At 39.8% G+C, this 20,446-nt stretch overlaps 1 protein-coding gene across 5 annotated transcripts in view; it reads right to left on the minus strand.

Moving 5' to 3' along the window:
• Nucleotides 1-20,446, minus strand: part of CLSTN1 (calsyntenin 1) — a 93,084-nt gene that overhangs the window by 59,031 nt on the left and 13,607 nt on the right. The window contains exon 1 of one of the 5 annotated variants that reach the window (XM_072608802.1): nucleotides 4,766-4,858. The exons of the other annotated variants lie outside the window; for them this stretch is intronic. Within the exon in view, the coding sequence (XP_072464903.1) occupies nucleotides 4,766-4,790 (25 nt within the window). The 5' untranslated portion in view covers nucleotides 4,791-4,858. Of the gene's footprint in view, nucleotides 1-4,765; nucleotides 4,859-20,446 lie in introns of those variants that run through there. 5 annotated transcript variants of the gene reach the window in all.

Genomic DNA, 20,446 nt, shown 5'->3' on the forward strand with positions numbered 1-20,446 from the left:
GAGATCCTTGGAGAATACCTATAGTGAGGCGAAATCAAGAAAAAGGCAGGCAAGTTAGCCAGATAGGAGGAGAACCAGCAGCAGCAGCAAGGAAATTTCATGGGAAAAGTGGTCAACAATAATAAATCCTATAGTAACGTGAAGAAAGTTGAATATTTATAAGCACAAAAGTATCTAGAGGAGGTTAACAAAAATAGTGAGGGGCCGTGAGCTCATGCCAGCAGAATCTACTCAAAAAACTTGTGATATTTAGGCTGAAGAACAGAATGCTATGGAAAGGGAGCATGACAGCTGTCTTCAAGTAATTAAAGGTACATGTCATTTAGAAGAGTGAAGATTAAACTTGTTCTTTTAATTTTCAAAATTTTTTCAATGAATAAAAAACAACTTCCTGCACTGATCATGTCCAACGACTGATGCTACTTCTGCACCCTGAGTCCATCACAGGCAGGTGCTAAGTAGCACGCTTCCTCATTCCTCCTCTGGAACTGGGGACGATCACCACATTCATCCGTGGTCTGGTGTCTCTCAAAGTCTTCACTATGCTGTTGTTACTGTATAAGCTGTTCTGTTCATTCTGCTCCCTTCACTTTATATTAGTTCACACAAGACTTCCCTTTAGCCCGAGAAGGACAGAACCAGCAAAGAATGGGTGACATTTCAAAGACATAAATTTAGGTCTGATGGAAGGAAGTTATTCCTCATGATTAGTTTTCCTCAAATAGGACAGACTGTCTTCAAAAGCAGCAAGTTCTCTCACAACTAAACATCTTCTAGCACAGCCTGAATGAGCTACCAACTATTGAGCATGTTTTGTTGGGTATATTAAAGAGGGGATTCTTATTCAAATATTCTGTCTGGTGATTAGCAACTACCTTTTCACTATTCTTCCCTACAATGGATATTACCTGACCTTAGCGTGTAAGCCTGGCATAAACTACATTCACATACATCATTTTCTCCCTTTTTCCTTCAAGCTGTAACTCTACAAAAAAAGAATGAGAAACGAAATAGTAGTAACAATATTTGCATTTTAATAAATAACTTCAAGGCTTTATCCTAAAAGATAACACTAAATACAGACAATGGCAAACCAAAGAAGGGAAGTATTTTGGGGATGGAGGACATTTTGGTAGCCCTTAAATCACTCCATAGAGACAAATCAATCATGCTCAAGACACAATGATTAGTGAACAACAGATATGCTACGATTTTCTTTTCAGAAGATTAATGATCAATCACAATTCCCACTTCTGGACACGGAAGTAAGAGACTGGAGGGAGGAAAATAACACACTTATTTTCTCACATTTGTTTTGCTTGACTAAGCTTATCTGCTAACAAAAAGGGTTTGCTTTGTTTTGTTTCATTAAATGAGGAGAGACTGATTATAGGGGAGTAGAAATGGTACTGCCAAAAAAAGGAAGAGCGACAATGAAACATTTTTAAAACATACAGAAGCTCAAAGGGAGACACAGACAAGATATCTGTGGAGGTTTTGGAACCACTGTGCTGAATATTAAATATTTTTAAAAAGACATTTTATGTAACAGATATTAGTGGTATTATATACACTCCTTTTTTGTGCGCCTGTGTATATTGAAATGATTGCTTTTGTTAATGTTTTTCAAATTCATAATAATAAAAAAAATTTTTTTAATTAAATGGAAGAGGGACTGAGACAATGTGACGATTCACTAAAGAAACATTATTTGGAAATGTTAACTGCCATAGGTTTAATATAAATATTTGGTTATAAATTTAGGTATCAAATGATTTTCAGAAGTACATACATAGCAATTTATGACTGAAAATACATTTGCTCAAATCTTCCATTTTGTATTTCATTACAGGATAAACCAAGTTTGTCAGTTAAAGAAATGATGATTATCAATAACCAAAGATTTGGAAAGATCCAGAGTTTACCCTTTTTCTATAGCCCTCATTTCAAAGTTCAGTCTCTTGAAGGACAATATTGAATTCTCCCCAATCCTGGTCAAACCCCACCCAACCTTACAAGGAATTTAATCCCATTGTGTTCTACTGGGGGGGCGGGGGGAAGGATAAATTCTTTGATTAAACTGCCCAACATGCCAGGGTAATTTAGAAGTAAATGACATTAGAATAGGTCCAGTCCCCCACTGCCATATTCATTCTCTCTTATTACATGTTAACCCATAAGAATTGATTATCAACCTCTGGAATACACACTTTTCCAAGGGATATAAAGCCGTGAGCCCACCACCATGAGTGTCTTTGGCATTCAAAAGTATCACTGAACTCTCTTATTAAAATGCTATCAATTAGTAGTAAAATGATTAATTACCCAGGAATTATGTGTCTCAAACTTGTTAAATACAGTACCAGTGTACTCCCTATTTATCAAAAGCACATTCATTTTCCTTACATCTTAGGTAACTGCTCTGAAATCTAATTGAAGAGTAAAATGGTCATTTCCAAGTGCTGTATCTTTCTTTTTTTTTTTTGTTTCCTGACCTTCATGAACAATAAGAAATTTATAAATGCTCATCTTTATCATGCACAGTTCCAAAAAGGTTACAATTTAACATTCAAGAGCCTGTAATAAGTAGCACTGCATTGCTATTCATAAAGCAGCATCCACAGGAGTCACTCCTCAAAAGAGCAAATACTATCATCAATTACCAGGACAATGTTCAACATACCCAACAGTTGGCCAGTCATCCAGGCTTTGCTTGAAGACATCTAGGTACACTTGCTCGTTCATAAATGCTGAAATTCTTTAATCATAATCTTTTATCATTTCATCTTTCCCTCTTCCCAAAGTTTCAATCAGACACCACCCAAGCCCTTCCACTGTGACCTGTGCAATGCCTGTTCCATAGCCAATAAACTTCCCTTCATTCTAAATCTTTTTTTCTCTCAGTCCTTCCATCTTTGGAATCCTTCTGTTGCCTTCTTTGTATCTCTAAAACTTAACATAGTGCCTGACAAATAATAAATGCTTAATAACCAAAAGACTGATTCTATAAATTGAGGGAGGCAGACTAGATATTAAAGATGTCTTTTATCTGTAAAATTCAACAATTCTAGCATCCTTCTATTTAGTACCAGAAAAAATGTAGATGTTATTTTTTTCTCTTTATAGACACTCAAATACTAATTGTAAAAGAATTTAACTTTTTAGTATAATAATGTCAAATTAATCACCAAAAACTTTTTAGTATGAAAAGAAGTAGCCAGATCTGAACTTTGTTAGATGATAAAGCAAACAAGAGAAAGTTACTAGTATTCAATTAGTTTCATTTCAAAAAAATTTAGCTCCTGAAACTACAGATTTATATATGTGTGTATATGTATGTAGTTTCTATATAAATATTTTCTATTTTCCAAGTACATCAAAATTATTAGTAAGGGACTATCAAGGCAATCAAAAGCAGTATCAAGAAATCTGAGCTGAAGGGAAGTTCATCATTTAGAAATCTGTATAAGCATGCAGTTGATTACTCTACCTTCACCAGCAGATGTCACCATATCACCACTAGTTATAATGAAGGAGTTCTACTACCATCTCAAAGACACAAACCCAAATTAGAGTATCTCTTGGGCTATGAGAAAACACAGGTTCTATACACGCACACACGCACCCACTAAGGGTCTGCAGTAGTATATGCCTCGGGCTGACCCCATGAAGCTTCCCTCAAGGCCACAAGACTACCTCTCACATTATACCTCATGTCTCCTTCACTGATTCCTTTTCCTCATTCAGGACCTGAATCTGTTCATTCTTCAAGGCCCAAATCCTTGTTATCATGCTTCTCCTTATTAACATCCTTCCCCCTTGAAAATCTCATTCAGTGTCACAGGTTCAACTCACTTCAATGGGAGTGCCTCCCAAATCTTTCTCACTATTCCTTATCTCCCCATAGCTCTAGTCCCGTATTTCTAACTTCCTACCAGAATTTCCATTTGGTTAGTCCACTATAATCACTGCAAACTAAATCCATTTAAAAACAAGGAACAGTCTTTCCAAGAGCAAAATAAAAATATTTTCCTTCTCCACTTCCTCATTTTTGTCAATGGTGTTATCATATTCCCAGACACCTAGAGCCAGGAAAATCAGGCTAGAGCATGCCCACCACTCATTCATCTGAAACACTCAATCATTTACCAACTCTTCAGTTTGTCTTCGATAATACATTGCTTCCATTTATAAGGGGCAGCTAGAAGGCACAATGGGCAGAGACTCATCTTCCTGAGTTCAGTTTAGCCTCTGACACCGACTAGCTGCGTGACCTTGGGCAAACCACTTAACCCTGTATGCCTCAGCTCTTCATTTGTAAAGAACGAGTTGGAGAAGGAAGTGACAAACCACCCCAGGATCTCTGTCAAATGGTTCAGAAAGAAGATAACTGAAATGACTCAACAATAACTTACATCTATAACTTTTCTTTCTTGTTAAGTTAATAAAGATCAGCTCTCTCTCCTTCCAACCTCCTTCACACACTGCAAACTAAAAAAGAAAAAACAAAACCATTGCCACAAATATGTATAATCAAGCAATACATATGTTACAGTGGCTGTGCCCAAAGCGCATGTCTCCGATTGCACATACACGACCTCTATCAGAATGACTACTGTCTCAGGGAGGAGGAAGGAGAAGGAAGAATACAATTTGGAATTCAAAACTTGGGAAAAAACCAAATGTTGTAAGTTGTTTTTACATGTAATTAGGGGAAAAAATAAAAATATAATTTTTTAAATGCATGTCTGTGCATATCTGTCACCTCTAAGACAGAAGGTTGGTGACATTTAAATCACTGGTCCTCTGGAAACACAGCTGATCACTGCGCTGTTCAGAGCTGGCACAGCTTTCAAAGTTGTTCATTCTCACACTGTGGTTGGTAGAGCGCAAACTGTTTTCATTCTGCTCACTTTGCTTCACAGCTATTCAAAGTGATGTCATAACGACACCCACTCCCTTCACCCCACCTTCAGTATGTAAGAAAATTCCATTTTCCCCCTTCCTTCTTTTCCCTTCCCTTCCCTTTCTAAGGTCATCAGAATATAACAGACATCATTCCCAGGCCCTTACATCATAACTGACTCCTTTGCTGATCCCCACCAACAGGACAATCCTTAAAGGATGCTTCCCCACAAAATACAAACACTTAATCCAGATGAAATATTTTCTTATTCATCGCTTGCATATACCTTTTTTGTTTCTCTTTACTCTCATGTTTGTATCTCAAAGTTTCTACTAAATGCTAATCTTTTCATTAGGAATGTTTGGAAGTCCTCTCTACCAGAGGGTGTAAAAGACTCAAGCCTCTCCAGCCACATGTGGCCCATAACACTCCTGAATGCAGCCCAAACCCAATTAAAATCTAACTGGGGGATATTTAAGAAAATTAAATCATAAAACATAGGTAACGTTAATATGTGGTTTTCTAAGTTGATATGCAGCCTGCAGGGATGCTTACGTACAGTTTAGTGACCCTGGTTTCTATTTGTTCTTTCAATCTAAAGGGTCATATTTTCCCTACAGGATTTTATCAATTTTGCTGGATGTTATTCCTGCTCCTAAACCTAAATCTTTTTACCTTTAGAAATGGTACACTATCCTCCCCACTCCTTTGTAAATTGTAAAATCTTGTATGATCTTGGCAGTGATCACTTTGCAGCTTGCAGCATTTTTTCTCTGACCTAAAAAGCTCTGGATTTTGGCTATAATGTTCCTAGGAGTTCTCAGTTTAAGATTTCATTCAGAAGCTACTGGTAGAATTTACTTGCCCTTTGCCTCTTGCTCTAAGCAATCTAGGAAGTTTTATTTCATGACTTCTTAAAATAGAATATCTAGGGTTTTTTGGTCATTATTTGCTGATTCTTAAATTCTCTCTGCTTGATCTGTTTCCTAGCTCATTTGCTTTTTAATGAGATCTACCATTTTTCTCTGCTTTTCCAATCACTTAACTGTTGTGGTATTTCTTGTCACCTCATGCAGTCAGTAACAACCTCTGTTTGGTCCATCCTAATTTTCAGGACTGCTGCTTGTGTATTTTGTACTTCTTGTGTTGAGCTAATCATTCTCTTTCCAAGTCTCTCCTCCACAGCACTTATTTCTTTTCCATCTCTTTATCATTCTCATTTCATTAGTAATACACCTTTTTATACTCTTGCTCCATCTCTCCCAGGCATTCTAGCTAAGCTTGCGTCCAAGCTGTTTTCCTTTGAAGCTTTGCTTGTAGATCTTTTAGAATTATTCTCTTCTGGGTGTGCGTCTTGTGTATCCATAGCCTCATAATAGTTCTTTTGTATCTCTTCCACTCTTTCAGCGATCAGCTCTCAACAACTGAGCAGATGGCCTTGCTGGGAGCTCTTTCAAGTGAATCTGTGATCCAAGATCCTCTGGGAGATGTCCTGGTGCTTTTCTGGGTACGGACTTAGACCCCATTTTGCTCTGGGTACTGGAGAGGGGCGAGTCAGGTCTACATTGAATTCCAATCCCAATCAGGTCTTGGCCTGAACTGAGTTCAAGATCCAATCTAGGCAAGCCTGAACTGCAGACCTTGCTTGGAGTTCTGAAACTGAATCTGTGTCCCTGACCCAGCCCGGTTACAGTTCCTACCTAGTCACTTTTTGCTTTGTTCAGCCATGTTCAATTCCTCGTGACCCCACGGACCACAGTATGCCAGGCCTGTCTATGTTCCACTATCTCTCCAAGTCTGGGAAAGTTCACACTTGTGGTTTCCATAACACTCTCCATGCATCTCACCCTCTGCTGTGCCTTTTCACTTTTGTCTTCAATCTTTCCCAACGAGTCCTGTATTCTCGCTGTGTGGACAAAGTGTTTAAGCTTCAGTTTCAGTAGCTGTCCTTCCAGTGAACAGTTTGAATTAATTTCTTTAAGTATTGACTGATTTAATCTGCTTGATGTCCAACAGACTATCAAAAGTCTTCTCCAGCATCACAACTCTAAATTGTCAATTCTGTAGTATTCCACTTTCCTTATAGTCTAACTCTCACAGCCATATATTGCTACTAGAAAAACCACAGCTTTCTGGAGGAGCCAAGATGGCGGAGTAGAAAGACACACATATGCTAGCTCTGAACCCACAACCCATAAAATATCTGTAAAGAAGAACTCCCAACAAATTCTGGAGCAGCTGAAGCCACAGAACAATGGAGAGGAGGAGATTTCTGTTCCAGACAGACCTGAAAACCTGATGCGAAAGGTCCGTCGCGCACGGGACCCGGAGCAGAGCCCAGCCCTGCCTTGGCCACGTGGCACCGAGAGGAGCAGATCGGAGCAGGCTTCAGGGACAGAATCTCCAGCGGCCGCGCAGGTCCCTCCACCCACAGGTGACAAGGTCAGTGAGAGGGTCTCTTTGGCTGGTCAAGAGGGGAGTGGGGTATCCCCATAACTCAGGCCCCTTCGGGAGGCAGCAGCAGGAGGGGGGGGGGGCTGCGGCGGACAGGGGCTCCCCAAGCAGGTAGGAGCTTGGATCCACTGTTGAAGGTCTCTGCATAAACCCCCTGAGGGAACTGAGCCCCATGAGGTGGCCCTGCCCCCACCTCAGCACCTGAACTTAATCTCATACTGAATAGCAGCCCCGCCCCCGCCCAAAGCCCAGAGGCTGGGAAGCAGCATTTGAATCTCAGACCCCAATTGCTGGCTGGGCAGATCTGGAGCCGTGGTGGGGGTGGAAAGAAAACTCAGAAGTCAAGTCACTGGCTGGGAAAATGCCCAGAAAAGGGAAAAAAAATAAGACTATACAAGGTTACTTTCTTGGTGAACAGATATTTTCTCCCTTCCTTTCTGATGAGGAAGAACAATGCTTACCATCAGGGAAAGACACAAAAGTGAAGACTTCTGTATCCCACACATCCAAAATAAATATACCATGGGCTCAGGCCATGGAAGAGCTCAAAAAGGATTTTGAAAATCAAGTAAGAGAGGTGGAGGAAAAACTGGGAAGAGAAATGAGAGAGATGAAAGAAAAGCATGAAAATCAGGTCAACACCTTGCTAAAGGAGACCCAAAAAAATGCTGAAGAAAATAACACCTTGAAAAATAGGCTAACTCAATTGGCAAAAGAGGTTCAAAAAGCCAATGAGGAGAAGAATGCTTTAAAAAGCAGAATTAACCAAATGGAAAAGGAGGTTCAAAAGCTCACTGAAGAAAACAGTTCTTTCAAAATTAGAATGGAACAGATGGAGGCTAATGATTTTATGAGAAACCAAGAAATCACAAAACAAAACCAAAAGAATGAAAAAATGGAAGATAATGTGAAATATCTCATTGGAAAAACAGCTGACCTGGAAAACAGATCCAGGAGAGACAATTTAAAAATTATGGGACTACCTGAAAGCCATGATCAAAAAAAGAGCCTAGACATCATCTTTCATGAAATTATCAAGGAAAACTGCCCTGAGATTCTAGAACCAGAGGGCAAAATAAGTATTCAAGGAATCCACCAATCACTGCCTGAAAGAGATCCAAAAAGAGAAACTCCTAGGAACATTGTGGCCAAATTCCAGAGTTCCCAGGTCAAGGAGAAAATATTGCAAGCAGCTAGAAAGAAACAATTCAAGTATTGTGGAAATACAATCAGGATAACACAAGATCTAACAGCTTCTACATTAAGGGATCAAAGGGCATGGAATAGGATATTCCAGAAGTCAAAGGAACTAGGACTAAAACCAAGAATCACCTACCCAGCAAAACTGAGTATAATACTTCAGGGGAAAAACTGGTCTTTCAATGAAATAGAGGACTTTCAAGCATTCTTGATGAAAAGACCAGAGCTGAAAAGAAAATTTGACTTTCAAACACAAGAATGAAGAGAAACATGAAAAGGTAAACAGCAAAGAGAAGTCATAAGGGACTTACTAAAGTTGAACTATTTACATTCCTACATGGAAAGAAAATATTTGTAACTCTTGAAACTTTTCAGTATCTGGGTAGTGGGTGGGATTACACACACACACACACACACACACACACACACACAGAGCACAGAGTGAACTGAATAGGATGGGATCATATCTTAAAAAAATGAAATTAAGCGGTGAGAGAGAAATACATCGGGAGGAGAAAGGGAGAAATGGAATGGGGCAAATTATCTCTCATAAAAGAGGCAAGCAAAAGACTTTTTAGTGGAGGGAAAAAGAAGGGAGGTGAGAGAAAAACATGAAGTTTACTCTCATCACATTCCACTAAAGGAAGGAATAAAATGCACACTCATTTTGGTATGAAAACCTATCTTGCAATACAGGAAAGTGGGGGAGAAGGAGATAAGCAGCATGGGGGGGAGGATGGAAGGGAAGGCAATGGGAGGAGGAAGAAATTTGAAGTCAACACTCTTGGGGAGGGACAGAATCAAAAGAGAGAATAGAAGCAATGAGGGGCAAGATAGGATGGCCTATATTGAATTGCTTGCCTTCCAAAGGGAATGGGTGGGGAGGGAGGGATGAAGAGAAGTTGGAAATCAAAGTTTTAGGAACAACTGTTGAGTATTGTTCTTACTACCAGGAAATAAGAAATACAGGTAATGGGATATAGAAAGTTATCTGGCCCTACAGGACAAAAGAAAAGTTGGGGACAAGGGAAGGGAGGGATGATAGAAGAGAGGGCAGATTGGTGATAGGGGCAATTAGAATGCTCAGTGTTTTGGAGTGGGGGGAGGGACAAATGGGGAGAAAATTTGGAACCCAAAATATTGTGAAAATGAATGTTAAAAGTTAAATAAATTAATTTTAAAAAATAAAAAAACACAGCTTTGACTATACGGATCTTTATTAGAAAGGTGATGCCTCTGCTTTTTAGTATGCTGTACAGATTTGCCATAGCTTTTCTTCCAAGGAACAAGTGTCTTTTAATTTCATGGTTGCAACTGCCATCTACAGAGATCTTTCAGCCCAAGAATATAAAATCTGACACTGCTTCCATTTCTTCTCCCTCTTTTTGCCAGGAAGTGATAGGACCAATTGCCAAGATCTTAGTTTTTTTTTGTTAAGTTTCAAGTCAACTTTATACTCTCCTTTTTCACCCTCATCATCAGGCTTCTTAGTCACTTACCTTAGGTCAAATTTATGATCTTGGGTTGGAAAGATGACCCCCTGCAGTTTCTCCTTTAACTTTGCATTCACTACTGAGATTGGCTTTCTTCTTACATCATTGTTGGAATAAATATGGGGGGAGCGTGGTTATACTGCTTTCTCCTGCCCTAACATCTTGGCTACATACGCTGTAACTTCTTTTCAATCCCCACTGCCACTAGCAGAGTTTTAGTCTCATAGACTACAAACTACTTGGAGTTCCTGCCTCTAGCCCACTGTACCTCGAAATGTGGATTACAGTAATAGTTTCCCAAAGAGAAGCTTATCCTTCCAGAGTAATCATTATTTCTATCTTAAAACTCCTCTTCTCAAAAACTTTGAGGGGTTTCTCCTCTCCCCCGTTTTAAAGGATCAAATTCAAGCTCAGTGAAGTGAATTTAAGGCATTTCATCAATTACTTCATATGCCTTTCTAACCGTATCTTCTTCTACCTTCTTATGCAAACCTAAGCTTCAGCCACACTGGACAGTGCAGGGATGGGGAACCTTCAGCCTTGAGGCCACAGGTGGCCCTTTGACTGAATTCAAACAGGCTGCAGGTTCCCCACCCTTGGATAGTGAATCACTATATCCTCAGACCCTGCATTTTCCCACCTTCAAATCTCTGCTTATGCTATTTCATGTCCTGGAATTCATCCACAGAATCTCACAATTAGAGGAGACATGAGACCATTCAGTCTAGAGAGGTTCTTAACCTTTTTGTGTGTGTCATGAACCCCTGTGACAGTTTGATGAAGCACCTGGACCTCTTCCAAGAATAATGTTTTTAAATGCATAAAATAAAATACATAGGATTACAAAGGAAACCAAGTATGCTGAAATATAGCTGTGAATATTAAACAAGTTCATGAACCCTGGGTTAAAAACACCCTGATATAGTCAAATCCACAAAACTGAACAAGAATCTACATTATGAATGTCTCACCCTTTTTCAATTTTTTGGGGGGAGGGAGATAGAGAAAAAAGAAGTAGGGATGAGACAGCCCCCAAAAAAGAGGAAAAATGAGTATTAAAGCATTTTAATGAATAGAACACAAGCATCACAGACAGTAGGATGGCTTTAAAAGGTACACATTTAATGGGTCATATTTTAAAAGCTAATAGAACTGCATGTGATACATTTTGGTACACAATTCTCTTTTTCTGTGTTCTATTACCTAAATGGAAATGTATACTTTATTTAGTGTGTTTACCTTCAGAATAAATCTCCTTCTCCTTTACAGCACTCCTGACCAGTATCATCTTAAAACTTTTTCCATTCACGATCCCTTCAGATCTAGACTGACTAAAGACGGTGCCAGGGAAGAGGAATCTGCCCCCTCTCAAGGCAGCTGAACACACTTTTTGGACCTTTCTAGTAGCAACTTGGCCTTTCATCAAGCCTAACTCCACCTCTCTGTCACTTCCACCCATTGCTCCTGCTGCATTATCTGGAGCCAAAAGTAAGTCTAATTCCTCTGTCATATTTCAAATACTTGAAAATAACTCTCGTGCTCCTAGATCTTCTTTAGGCTAAACATGCCTTGAACTGATCCTCCTTCATGAGGCATCATCCTGGCTGCCCTGCTCTGGACATGGCCAGCGTGTCCTCTTTCTCCCTAAAATGTAGTAGCACTCCTGACACCATTCATACAGGACCATGTAACAACTCTATATTCTTTCCCCATTACTTTCCTTTACTTCTATATTCTGTACATGCCTTTTTTTAATTTAAAAAAATTTTAATCAGCAAAAATCTGCCTTCTTCCCCTCCCCTGCAGGAAAAAAAGAAAACCCATTACAAACATACAGTCAAGCCAAAAAATAAATAAATAAATCATGTTCCCAGCACCTCTATGTTTTATCATTAGTCTTCTGTTGTCATGATTAATCATTATACTAATCTGTTTCCAAGTGATTCAAAACTGTATAGCTTCACAATATTGTTGTCACCGTATAAAAGTGTTCTTCTGGTTCTGCTCACTTCATTCTGCATCAGGTCATACAATTCTTCCCAGGCTTCTCTGAAATCCATCCCCTTCACCATTTCTTATGACACAATAATATTCCATCATATATATATGCCATGATTGTGGGCACTCACTTAGTTTCTGATTCTTTACCACCACAGAAGTAGGAATAAATATCTTTGTACATCCTTTAGAACTTATTTTAAGAATAATTCCTCCCTTAATTGATTCTCTCTCTTATATTCCTTATTTTCTACCCTTTATTTCCATGTTGAGCATTTCTGTATGTATTTCTATATATTTCTGTATACATATATTGTCTATAATTTTTTCTGTACTCAACTGTGTATATATATTTTCCCCTCCCTTGGAGCAGTTCACGTGAGATAGTGAGGTTCAAGTGTCAGTCGTCTCTCCTCACCCTTTCCCTCCTTGTTTATATAGACCCATCCTCAGTCCTGGGATCTATGATCCCAAGCCAGGGAGTGAGCAATAGAGTTGTCCAAAGTACCTAATTCCTGTATCCTACACAAATTTGGGTCCCTTTCTGCTGGATGTAAGCTGTCTTGCCCTGGTATACAGCCTCTGTCTGCAATTAATGTTCCACCTAGCATGCTGCTGGCCCAATCCCAGCCCTAGTGTCCATGAGTCTCTGTCTGTCTCCCTGTGCTAACCTGGGCTGAAAAAATGACTGTGATTTTTTTTGTTCTATTTACCAATCAGGATTCAGTCTAGTGCATTTTCTAGATGTGTGTGAAAGAGTCCTTCACTACATGTGTTTTTAAAATCTAAGTTCTCACATCCTGTGCATCTATCTGTGTTCATCTCTTTTCCTCATCAAAACTGTCTTTTTGTGTCACTGGTATTTCATTCTTGATACCTTCCTAACCCTCCTAAGCAAACTTTTACCTGTATATCCTCCCTATCTTTTCTCTGAACCTTTCGAAATCTGCTGTAAAAAATGTAGAGTGCCTATCAGACTATATTCCTTCTCCTCCTCTATCACAAATTCTAAGATGGAGAGTCAACCTCTTCTCAAGGTTCCCATCATTTCCACTTCAAAAACCAATTCTTCCATGGTTGGGATAATCAAGTTCAGAATTTCCTTGATGCTTCTTCCACCTTTCAGAGTCAAGTCAAGAAATTCTTAGAGGCTCTGCTTTACAGATCCAGAGCTCCAGCAAATGTCTGGATAACTGAAGTCTCCTCATCACCTGGCAGGCTTCTGTGCAGCTCCCTAAATCCCTTGATCATTTCTTCTTTCTGTACAATGACAAGGTCACCTCTGTCTCTGCTTTGGTAATCTTCACCACTCCACTCTCCTCAAACCTCTCCCTCACCCCCATTTCCTCAAAGCAGTCTATCTTTTCAACCGTCTCCTCCTTCAAACAACTTTTACTGAGCATAATGTGTCAGACACTATGGTAGGCAATGAGGACACAAATACCAAACTGAGCACCTCCCTACTCAGAGAGCTTCCATTGTCCTAGGAGAATACATTTCCACAGATAAGTAAATATAGGATACATACAAAATACATACATAACGAACTGAGGATGGGGCAGGACTATCAAGGAGGCCAAGATTGGGTAACCTCTGACCTCAAGGGTACATATGGTCCTCTTGGTCCTCCAGTGCGGCCCTTGGACTGAATGCAAACTTCAAAAAACAAATCCCCTTAAACAAAAGGAACAAATTCCCTTTATTAAAAGGCTGCAGGTTCCCCACCCCTAAGTAGGGGAATCAGGAAGAGGGTCTGTAAGAGGTGACACTTGAGCTAAGCCTCACAGCAAGCTGAGTTTCCAAGATGTAACAGAAAGCATTCTGGCCTAAGAGACATTCATGCAAAGGTAAAGAGATGGTAGATAGAAAGGGGTGTACAGGGAACAGCAAACTGATTAGTGTGGCTGGAGTGTAAGGTACATAAGGAGGTATAATGTATAATCAGCCTAGAAAGATCAATTGAGCCAGACTGGGAAGGTTTTGATTTTTTTTAAAATGTCAAACAGATGAATTTGTCTTTTATCCTAAAGGAAACAGGAGGCAACTGAGGAGCAGAAGAATAACCTGGTCAGGCTTGTGCTTTAGGAACAGCAACAAGCAGCTCAGACTTCTACACCAGGCCACCACTTCTGCCTCACTCTGGAGCGTCCTCTCCTCTTGGAACATCCACCATCCCCTGAAGCCCTCACTCTGCCATGCTGGTGAGCTCCTCCTAGTAGGTACCTTCATGTGAAAGAGGGGCTCAGGCCAGGCAGCCTTCACTCCCCTCCTGGCTCAACTTCACACCAGGTCCCCACCTGGGCACCATTACTACTCCTCCCTCTCTCCTGCGTATTGTCTTCCTTCATTAGATTGTAAGCTCTTTGATGGCAAGGGCTATCCCAGAGTTTAACATATTTAATAAATGTGTTACCTTGCCTTGCCAGCCATCTGAAAGATATGTTAGAAAAGACACAGAAGAGGCTATTGCAATAGTTCAGGCACAGTCCTAGGCTAAGGTTATAATGTAAATTGAGAGAAAAAGTTAGGGTAGATACAAGAAAGATAACAAGCTCTGTTTTGGACATGATGAGTTTGAAATGTGCTTGGGACATTAAGGCAGAGATGTCAAGCTGGCAGCTAGAGATGCAAGGTGGGAACTGAAGTGAGAGAAGGGCTACATATGCAGATATGGGAGTCATATGCATAGAAGTCATAACTAAATCCATACAAGCTGGAGATATCACCCAAAAGGTGCACAGACAAATGAAAGCTCAAGAGATCAAAGACACACCCAACGGTAAAGGCTGGGAATATTCATGATGAACTTTCAAAGAGGGTAGGAAGGTTCATTCTAACAGAAAGAAAGCCACAACAGAACAGTGCCCCCAAAATACAGAGAGAGATGATGATCCAGAAGGAGAGGATTGTCAACAGTGACAAGCACCACAGACAGATCAAGAAGGATAAGGCCTGAGAAAGCCAGTTAAGAGCTCATCAGTGACCATGTGGAGAACAGTTTCCATAAAGTGAGTGATAAAAAACAGATCAGAAGGAGCTGAGAAATAAATGAAGACAAGAAGGTAGGGGAAACCAGTGTAGACAGTTTGAGAGGTTTTATTAAAGAATCTAACTGTGAAAAGGAAAACATACTTGATAGTGAGAAAGAACAACAGGGTTGAGTGAAGGGATAAGGAAGATCCAAGAACATTCATAGACAGCAGGAAAGGAGCCAGGGGATAAGGAGTGGTTAAAATTAGGGAGAAAAACAAAAAGCAGATAATTGAAGGGAAGGCTCAGGGAAGTTACTAGAAGGATTGGTATCAAAAGCATTAAGTAGAAGAGCTAAGCTACTTAGCTCTGAGCCCACTGTCCTGGTTGCCAAAAGCCCATTATATCTATGCTGCTCAATAAGGCTTCAATCTAGCCCTTTTTCTCCCATTTTCCCTACTTGCAAACCAGACCTTCAGAGATCACCACCCTGGAGAAGCTAAACCACTAGGCCCATGCTGCCCTGACTGGTGGGGAGCAAGGGCCTTTCTCCAGATGGTCCCAGATCCAGCCATGCTTCATCCCAGACATTTTCTTGTTATTCCATCACCCTCTCCCTTTCCCCAAACATTCCAGTGTTCCATCTTTTGCTCTGGATATAATAATGTCATGGCTTCTAGACAGAATGAGTCAGTATTTCCCTTACTATTCCACTGACTATCCCTATGACTTCACAGATGAACACTCACTGCTTTCCTGGGCCACCCACTCCCCATGTATTACAGCCCCTTAAGGGGAGGAACTGCCTCACTTTTGCCTGTATCTCCAGACTTTGGCCTGAAGTGCCTACCAAGTTATTAGTGCTTAAAAATGCTTCTTCAGTCATTCATGCGTGCATTATCAACCCACAGATGTTGAAGCAAAAGAGGAAGGGGCTGCTGATGCTGAGGAAGGTCCTTTCTGAATGATATTACAGGCCTGGATCTCGTTTCACCAATCTCAGTCATTACTATGACATCAAATCTAACTCCTTGCATTAGGAGCACTAGATCATTCGTTCAAAAAACACATCACTCACAAAGAAGGCAAGTCTGCCTAACTGAAGCAATAAAGCATTCTGAGTAAGAGACAGGAGACTTCATGTATGTGCCAGGCAAGTCAAAATAACACCACCATCTTGACCAGCATCTCAAATGAAGACAATTTGGGACCCTGAGCTCAATATATTTGGGAATAGTAATGCTTCCATCCCAGTGCCCTCAGCCATCATTCTAAGAAGGTGCACCCTGGAAACCCTCCCTATCATTACAGTCAAAGATATCCTTTTCAATTCTCAGATTTTGTGAAGAAGGAACTTATAGCTCCCAGAGGAAATGCCAAAGGGTCCAAAAATAAATATAACACAAAATGGCACCTAAGAGGGGAAACAGTAGGACAAATTGCTCCAGGGGAATTTGATAGGAAGAAGAGCTCAATTTCAGCTGGACAGATCAGGAAACACTTCTGGGATCAGACCTTGTAGGATGACCTTTCCCCTCTGCTGCACTTATCTGACTCCTAAATAATCTTCAAGATCTAGCTCAATATTATTCAAAGTGCTGTATAATTTCCCAAATTCAATCGAAGCTTTCTCATAAGCCCATCTTATTGTTCATCTCCTGTATCCCAGGCTCAAAGGGCAGTCTGTCAAGTCTTCCCATTTTACCTTTCCAGCCTCTCCCATCCCTGCTCTCCACACTTCAGTTCAACCACAACGGGCTCCGTGCTGCTCCTCACACAGGATGCTCTATCTCCCTCCCTCCCTACCTTTGTACTGTCTGCCTCCTTTGCCTGGACTGTCCTTCCTCCTCCTCTGAACCTCCTGGTTTTCTTCAAGCCACAGATCAAGCACCATCTGAGACTTTACCTGGTCCTCCCAGCTGCTATTACATCTTCTCCTCCAAAATGATGTGAGATCTTCTTGGTATGTATCTCGTGTGTGTGTGCGTGTGTGTATGTGTATGTGTATGTGTGTGTGTGTATATATGTGTATATATATATATATATATATATATATATATATATATATATATATATATATATATATATATATATATATATATATATCCCTTCCCCCAAAAAATGTATATTCCTTGACAACAGGGGCCATGTTTGACATCTATCTTTGCATCCCCCAAAAAAGGAGTTTTGTGTCTGACACACAGTTAGGCACTTATGTCTGGGAGTCAATCTTTCAAAGCACATTCTATACTAGTACAGATACAATTATAAAATACACATTGAAAAAATAAGGAACCTTTAATTGGACCGACATTCAGTGCTCATGATTGAGCCAAAGATACTCTACGGTGCTAGATTAGGTAATGACAAAATTCATTTGAAAGATCTACAGTATTCAAGGAAATAATAAAAGTAAGAATGGAGGTAGAATAGCACTTCCAGACTTCAAACTATATTATGAAGCAGTACTCATCAAAACTATTTGATAATGGTAAAATTTTTAAAATAGAAAAATAAACCAATGGAAGAGAAAAGACAAGGAAGACTCAGAAATAATTAACTCAATAATTTAGTTTGATAAACCCCCAAAACACAAATGATCTGGAAAAAAACTTTCTGTTTGACAAGATTGCTGGGAAAAGTGAAAAGTAGTCTCGCAGAAAATAGAATTAGACCAATATCTTATACCATATACCACAATAAACTCAAAATACATATTTGTTCAACATTCAAAACCACATTATATAAAAACTAGAAGAGATCCAGATAGATTCCATAATTATGACTATAGGATGAATTCCTAACCAAGGAACAAAGTCAACACCAAAAGGCAAATAATATAATTTTTATTACATTAGAAAAGCTTTTACATGAACCAAAGTAATGAAATTAGGATAACAGAAATGATCAACTAGAAAAAATGTTTTGTATCAAATAGCTCTGATAAGGGTCTCACAGTCAGTATATAGGCAACACAAGGAAACACTAAAGACCAAAGTCTGTTTTCTAATAACTAAGTCATCAAAGGATACATACAAACATATGTACAAACAGTTCTTGAAAGAAGAATTATAAACTATTAAAAAATGCAAAAGAATACTCCAAATCACTAATAATAAGAGGGATGACAATCAAAAAAAAAAGTTGATGCTTCACCTCACACTAAGGAAATCTACAAAGATGACAAAAGATAGGAACAGTTAATGTTGGAGGGTTTGTGGAAAGATGGGTACACTGATGCACTGTTGGCAAGGATTGAAGTACTGAAAAGTAACTTGGAATTATGGCAAGAAAGTAATCAAAATGTCCATACTCTTTGAGCCAAAGATTCCAATGCTAGGAACATACAGAAGGGAAGTAGCTGACAGTGACCACAAAATAATCATAATAGCAATTTACGTAGTAGCAAAAAACTGGAAACAAAATAGGTGTCCATCAACTGGGAAACTGCTAAAATAAACTATGATAGGAGAATGTAATGGAATATTACTGTGCTGTTAAAAGCAATGAACGTGATACTGAGAAGCATGGGAAGACATATTGACTGATGCTAAATGGAACAAACAGAAAACAAAATATATGGATGATATAAATGACATAAATGGAGAGCGCAACAACAAAACTGCATGCCACAGAAAAGATATGAAAGCACACTTCCCTCCACTCCTCTCCAGAAAGGTGAGTCCACAGATATGAAACAGAACATATAATATCAGACTTTTTCAATGTTGACTGGTTTTGCTGAGGATTTTTTTTACTTTTTCCTGTTTCCTATTCTTTTTTTTTTTTTTTTAAGGGAATACTCTCTAAGGGAAAAAAGAGGGGTAAAGAGAAGGGAAGAACAGATATGATCTTCAAACAAAAAAATCAATAAAAATGTTTTTTAAAATAAATGCTATATTATAATCATGATTCAACTTGGCACCAGTGAAGATATATGAGAAAGCCCCTCTCCTGCTGCTTTTCAGAGGTGGGGGGCAGTGAACGCTGCCTGTAATATTAAACTTTTTTCAATGTGTTGACTGGTTTTGCAGAACCTTTTTAGTGGGTCCTGTGTGTTTACATGTGTGTGTGTTTCTGTCTGTAATGACAGGAATGGCCAATGAGGGCCTTAAGAGTATGCACAATATGCTCCGCCTGGTACTAATCCACAGGGAGGTCTAGTGAGCCTGCTTCTGGAAATGTGTAAAGCACACTAACTGAGGAGCCCTCTCCAGTTCTGAGCAAGTGTCAGTATACCGTGACTGTTGCCTGTGGACTGAATAGAGATGAAAAATCTTCTAATTATCTGCTGAACTAGAAATTAGTATGCACACAAAGGCTTGAATAGTTGAAATCAATCTCTCTTTTCAGATGGTGAGACAAGCAACAACTGCTGTAAGCCTCCAGTAAGGAGAGAGGGAGCAGTATTGGAAATAGCACCTGCCACAAGTCCCTTATCTCCCCACCTGAGCACCCTGTGGCCATGAACACTGCAGCTTAGTTATCAGTCAAGTTTACTCCTGACGGATCTCAGGTGAATAAGTACCTGCTTGACCTAGTACATGAGTGAAATAACCCCAGCAGTTGAGACATATCCTGCAAGTAAAACAGCCAGTGTCCATCAGTTCTGCCCCACCCAGAAATGAATGGGGGGAGGGGGAGAAGAGGGGAAAATATTGGTCACCATTTTAAGTCTGAATTCACTCTCTCGAGGAACTGAAGTGGTTAAGAGTGAGCTCCTGCTTTTAAAGGTTTTGAAATTTTTCCTATTTTTGACTTTGCTATGTCTTCTCAGCAAATATCCCTTTCCAATAACTATCTGATGTTAATTGGTCTGAGGATTTATCAATTGATGTTGTGGCAATAATGACTGGCAACTGATATTGTGGGGAAGGAGGATGCTGAATGAAGGCTTATAAGCAACTGTACTGGAGAAAGAAACCTCAGCTCCTCAGAACTCTCAGGGGAGAAGTAGCCAGTCGCACTTTGGAAATTCAATCTACCAGTGTTAGTGGAGGCTGGAAGGAGGAGCCCAGAACTTCTTCTATTTACTCTGTGTTACATTAGAATGGAAGGTCCTTGAGGACAGGGATGGTTTTTGCTTTTCTTTACATCCCCAGCACTTGACACATAGTAGGTGCTTAATAAATTCTTGTTCATCGACTAGTATGGAACTTAAGGCCTCCCAACATCCTCACACCCATAACAAAACAGTTTCTGTTGTATTCAAGAAGATGAGTCAGGGCAGCGGGAAGAAAAGGGAGGCCAATAAGAAAAATCTTCACCCAGGCTAGCCAGTGGAAGTCGGCTTGTGATGCTTCACATTTAAACCATAAACTCCCCAAATCGTACAGAATCAGAGTTAGAAAGGACCTCAAAGTCCCATCTAGACCTGACAGTTAATCTTCTTTGCCTCATTCACAAGTGGTCAGTTTCCACTTGG

The sequence above is a fragment of the Notamacropus eugenii genome, chromosome 5 (genome assembly GCF_028372415.1).
Source record: "Notamacropus eugenii isolate mMacEug1 chromosome 5, mMacEug1.pri_v2, whole genome shotgun sequence".
Classification (NCBI taxonomy): domain Eukaryota; kingdom Metazoa; phylum Chordata; class Mammalia; order Diprotodontia; family Macropodidae; genus Notamacropus; species Notamacropus eugenii.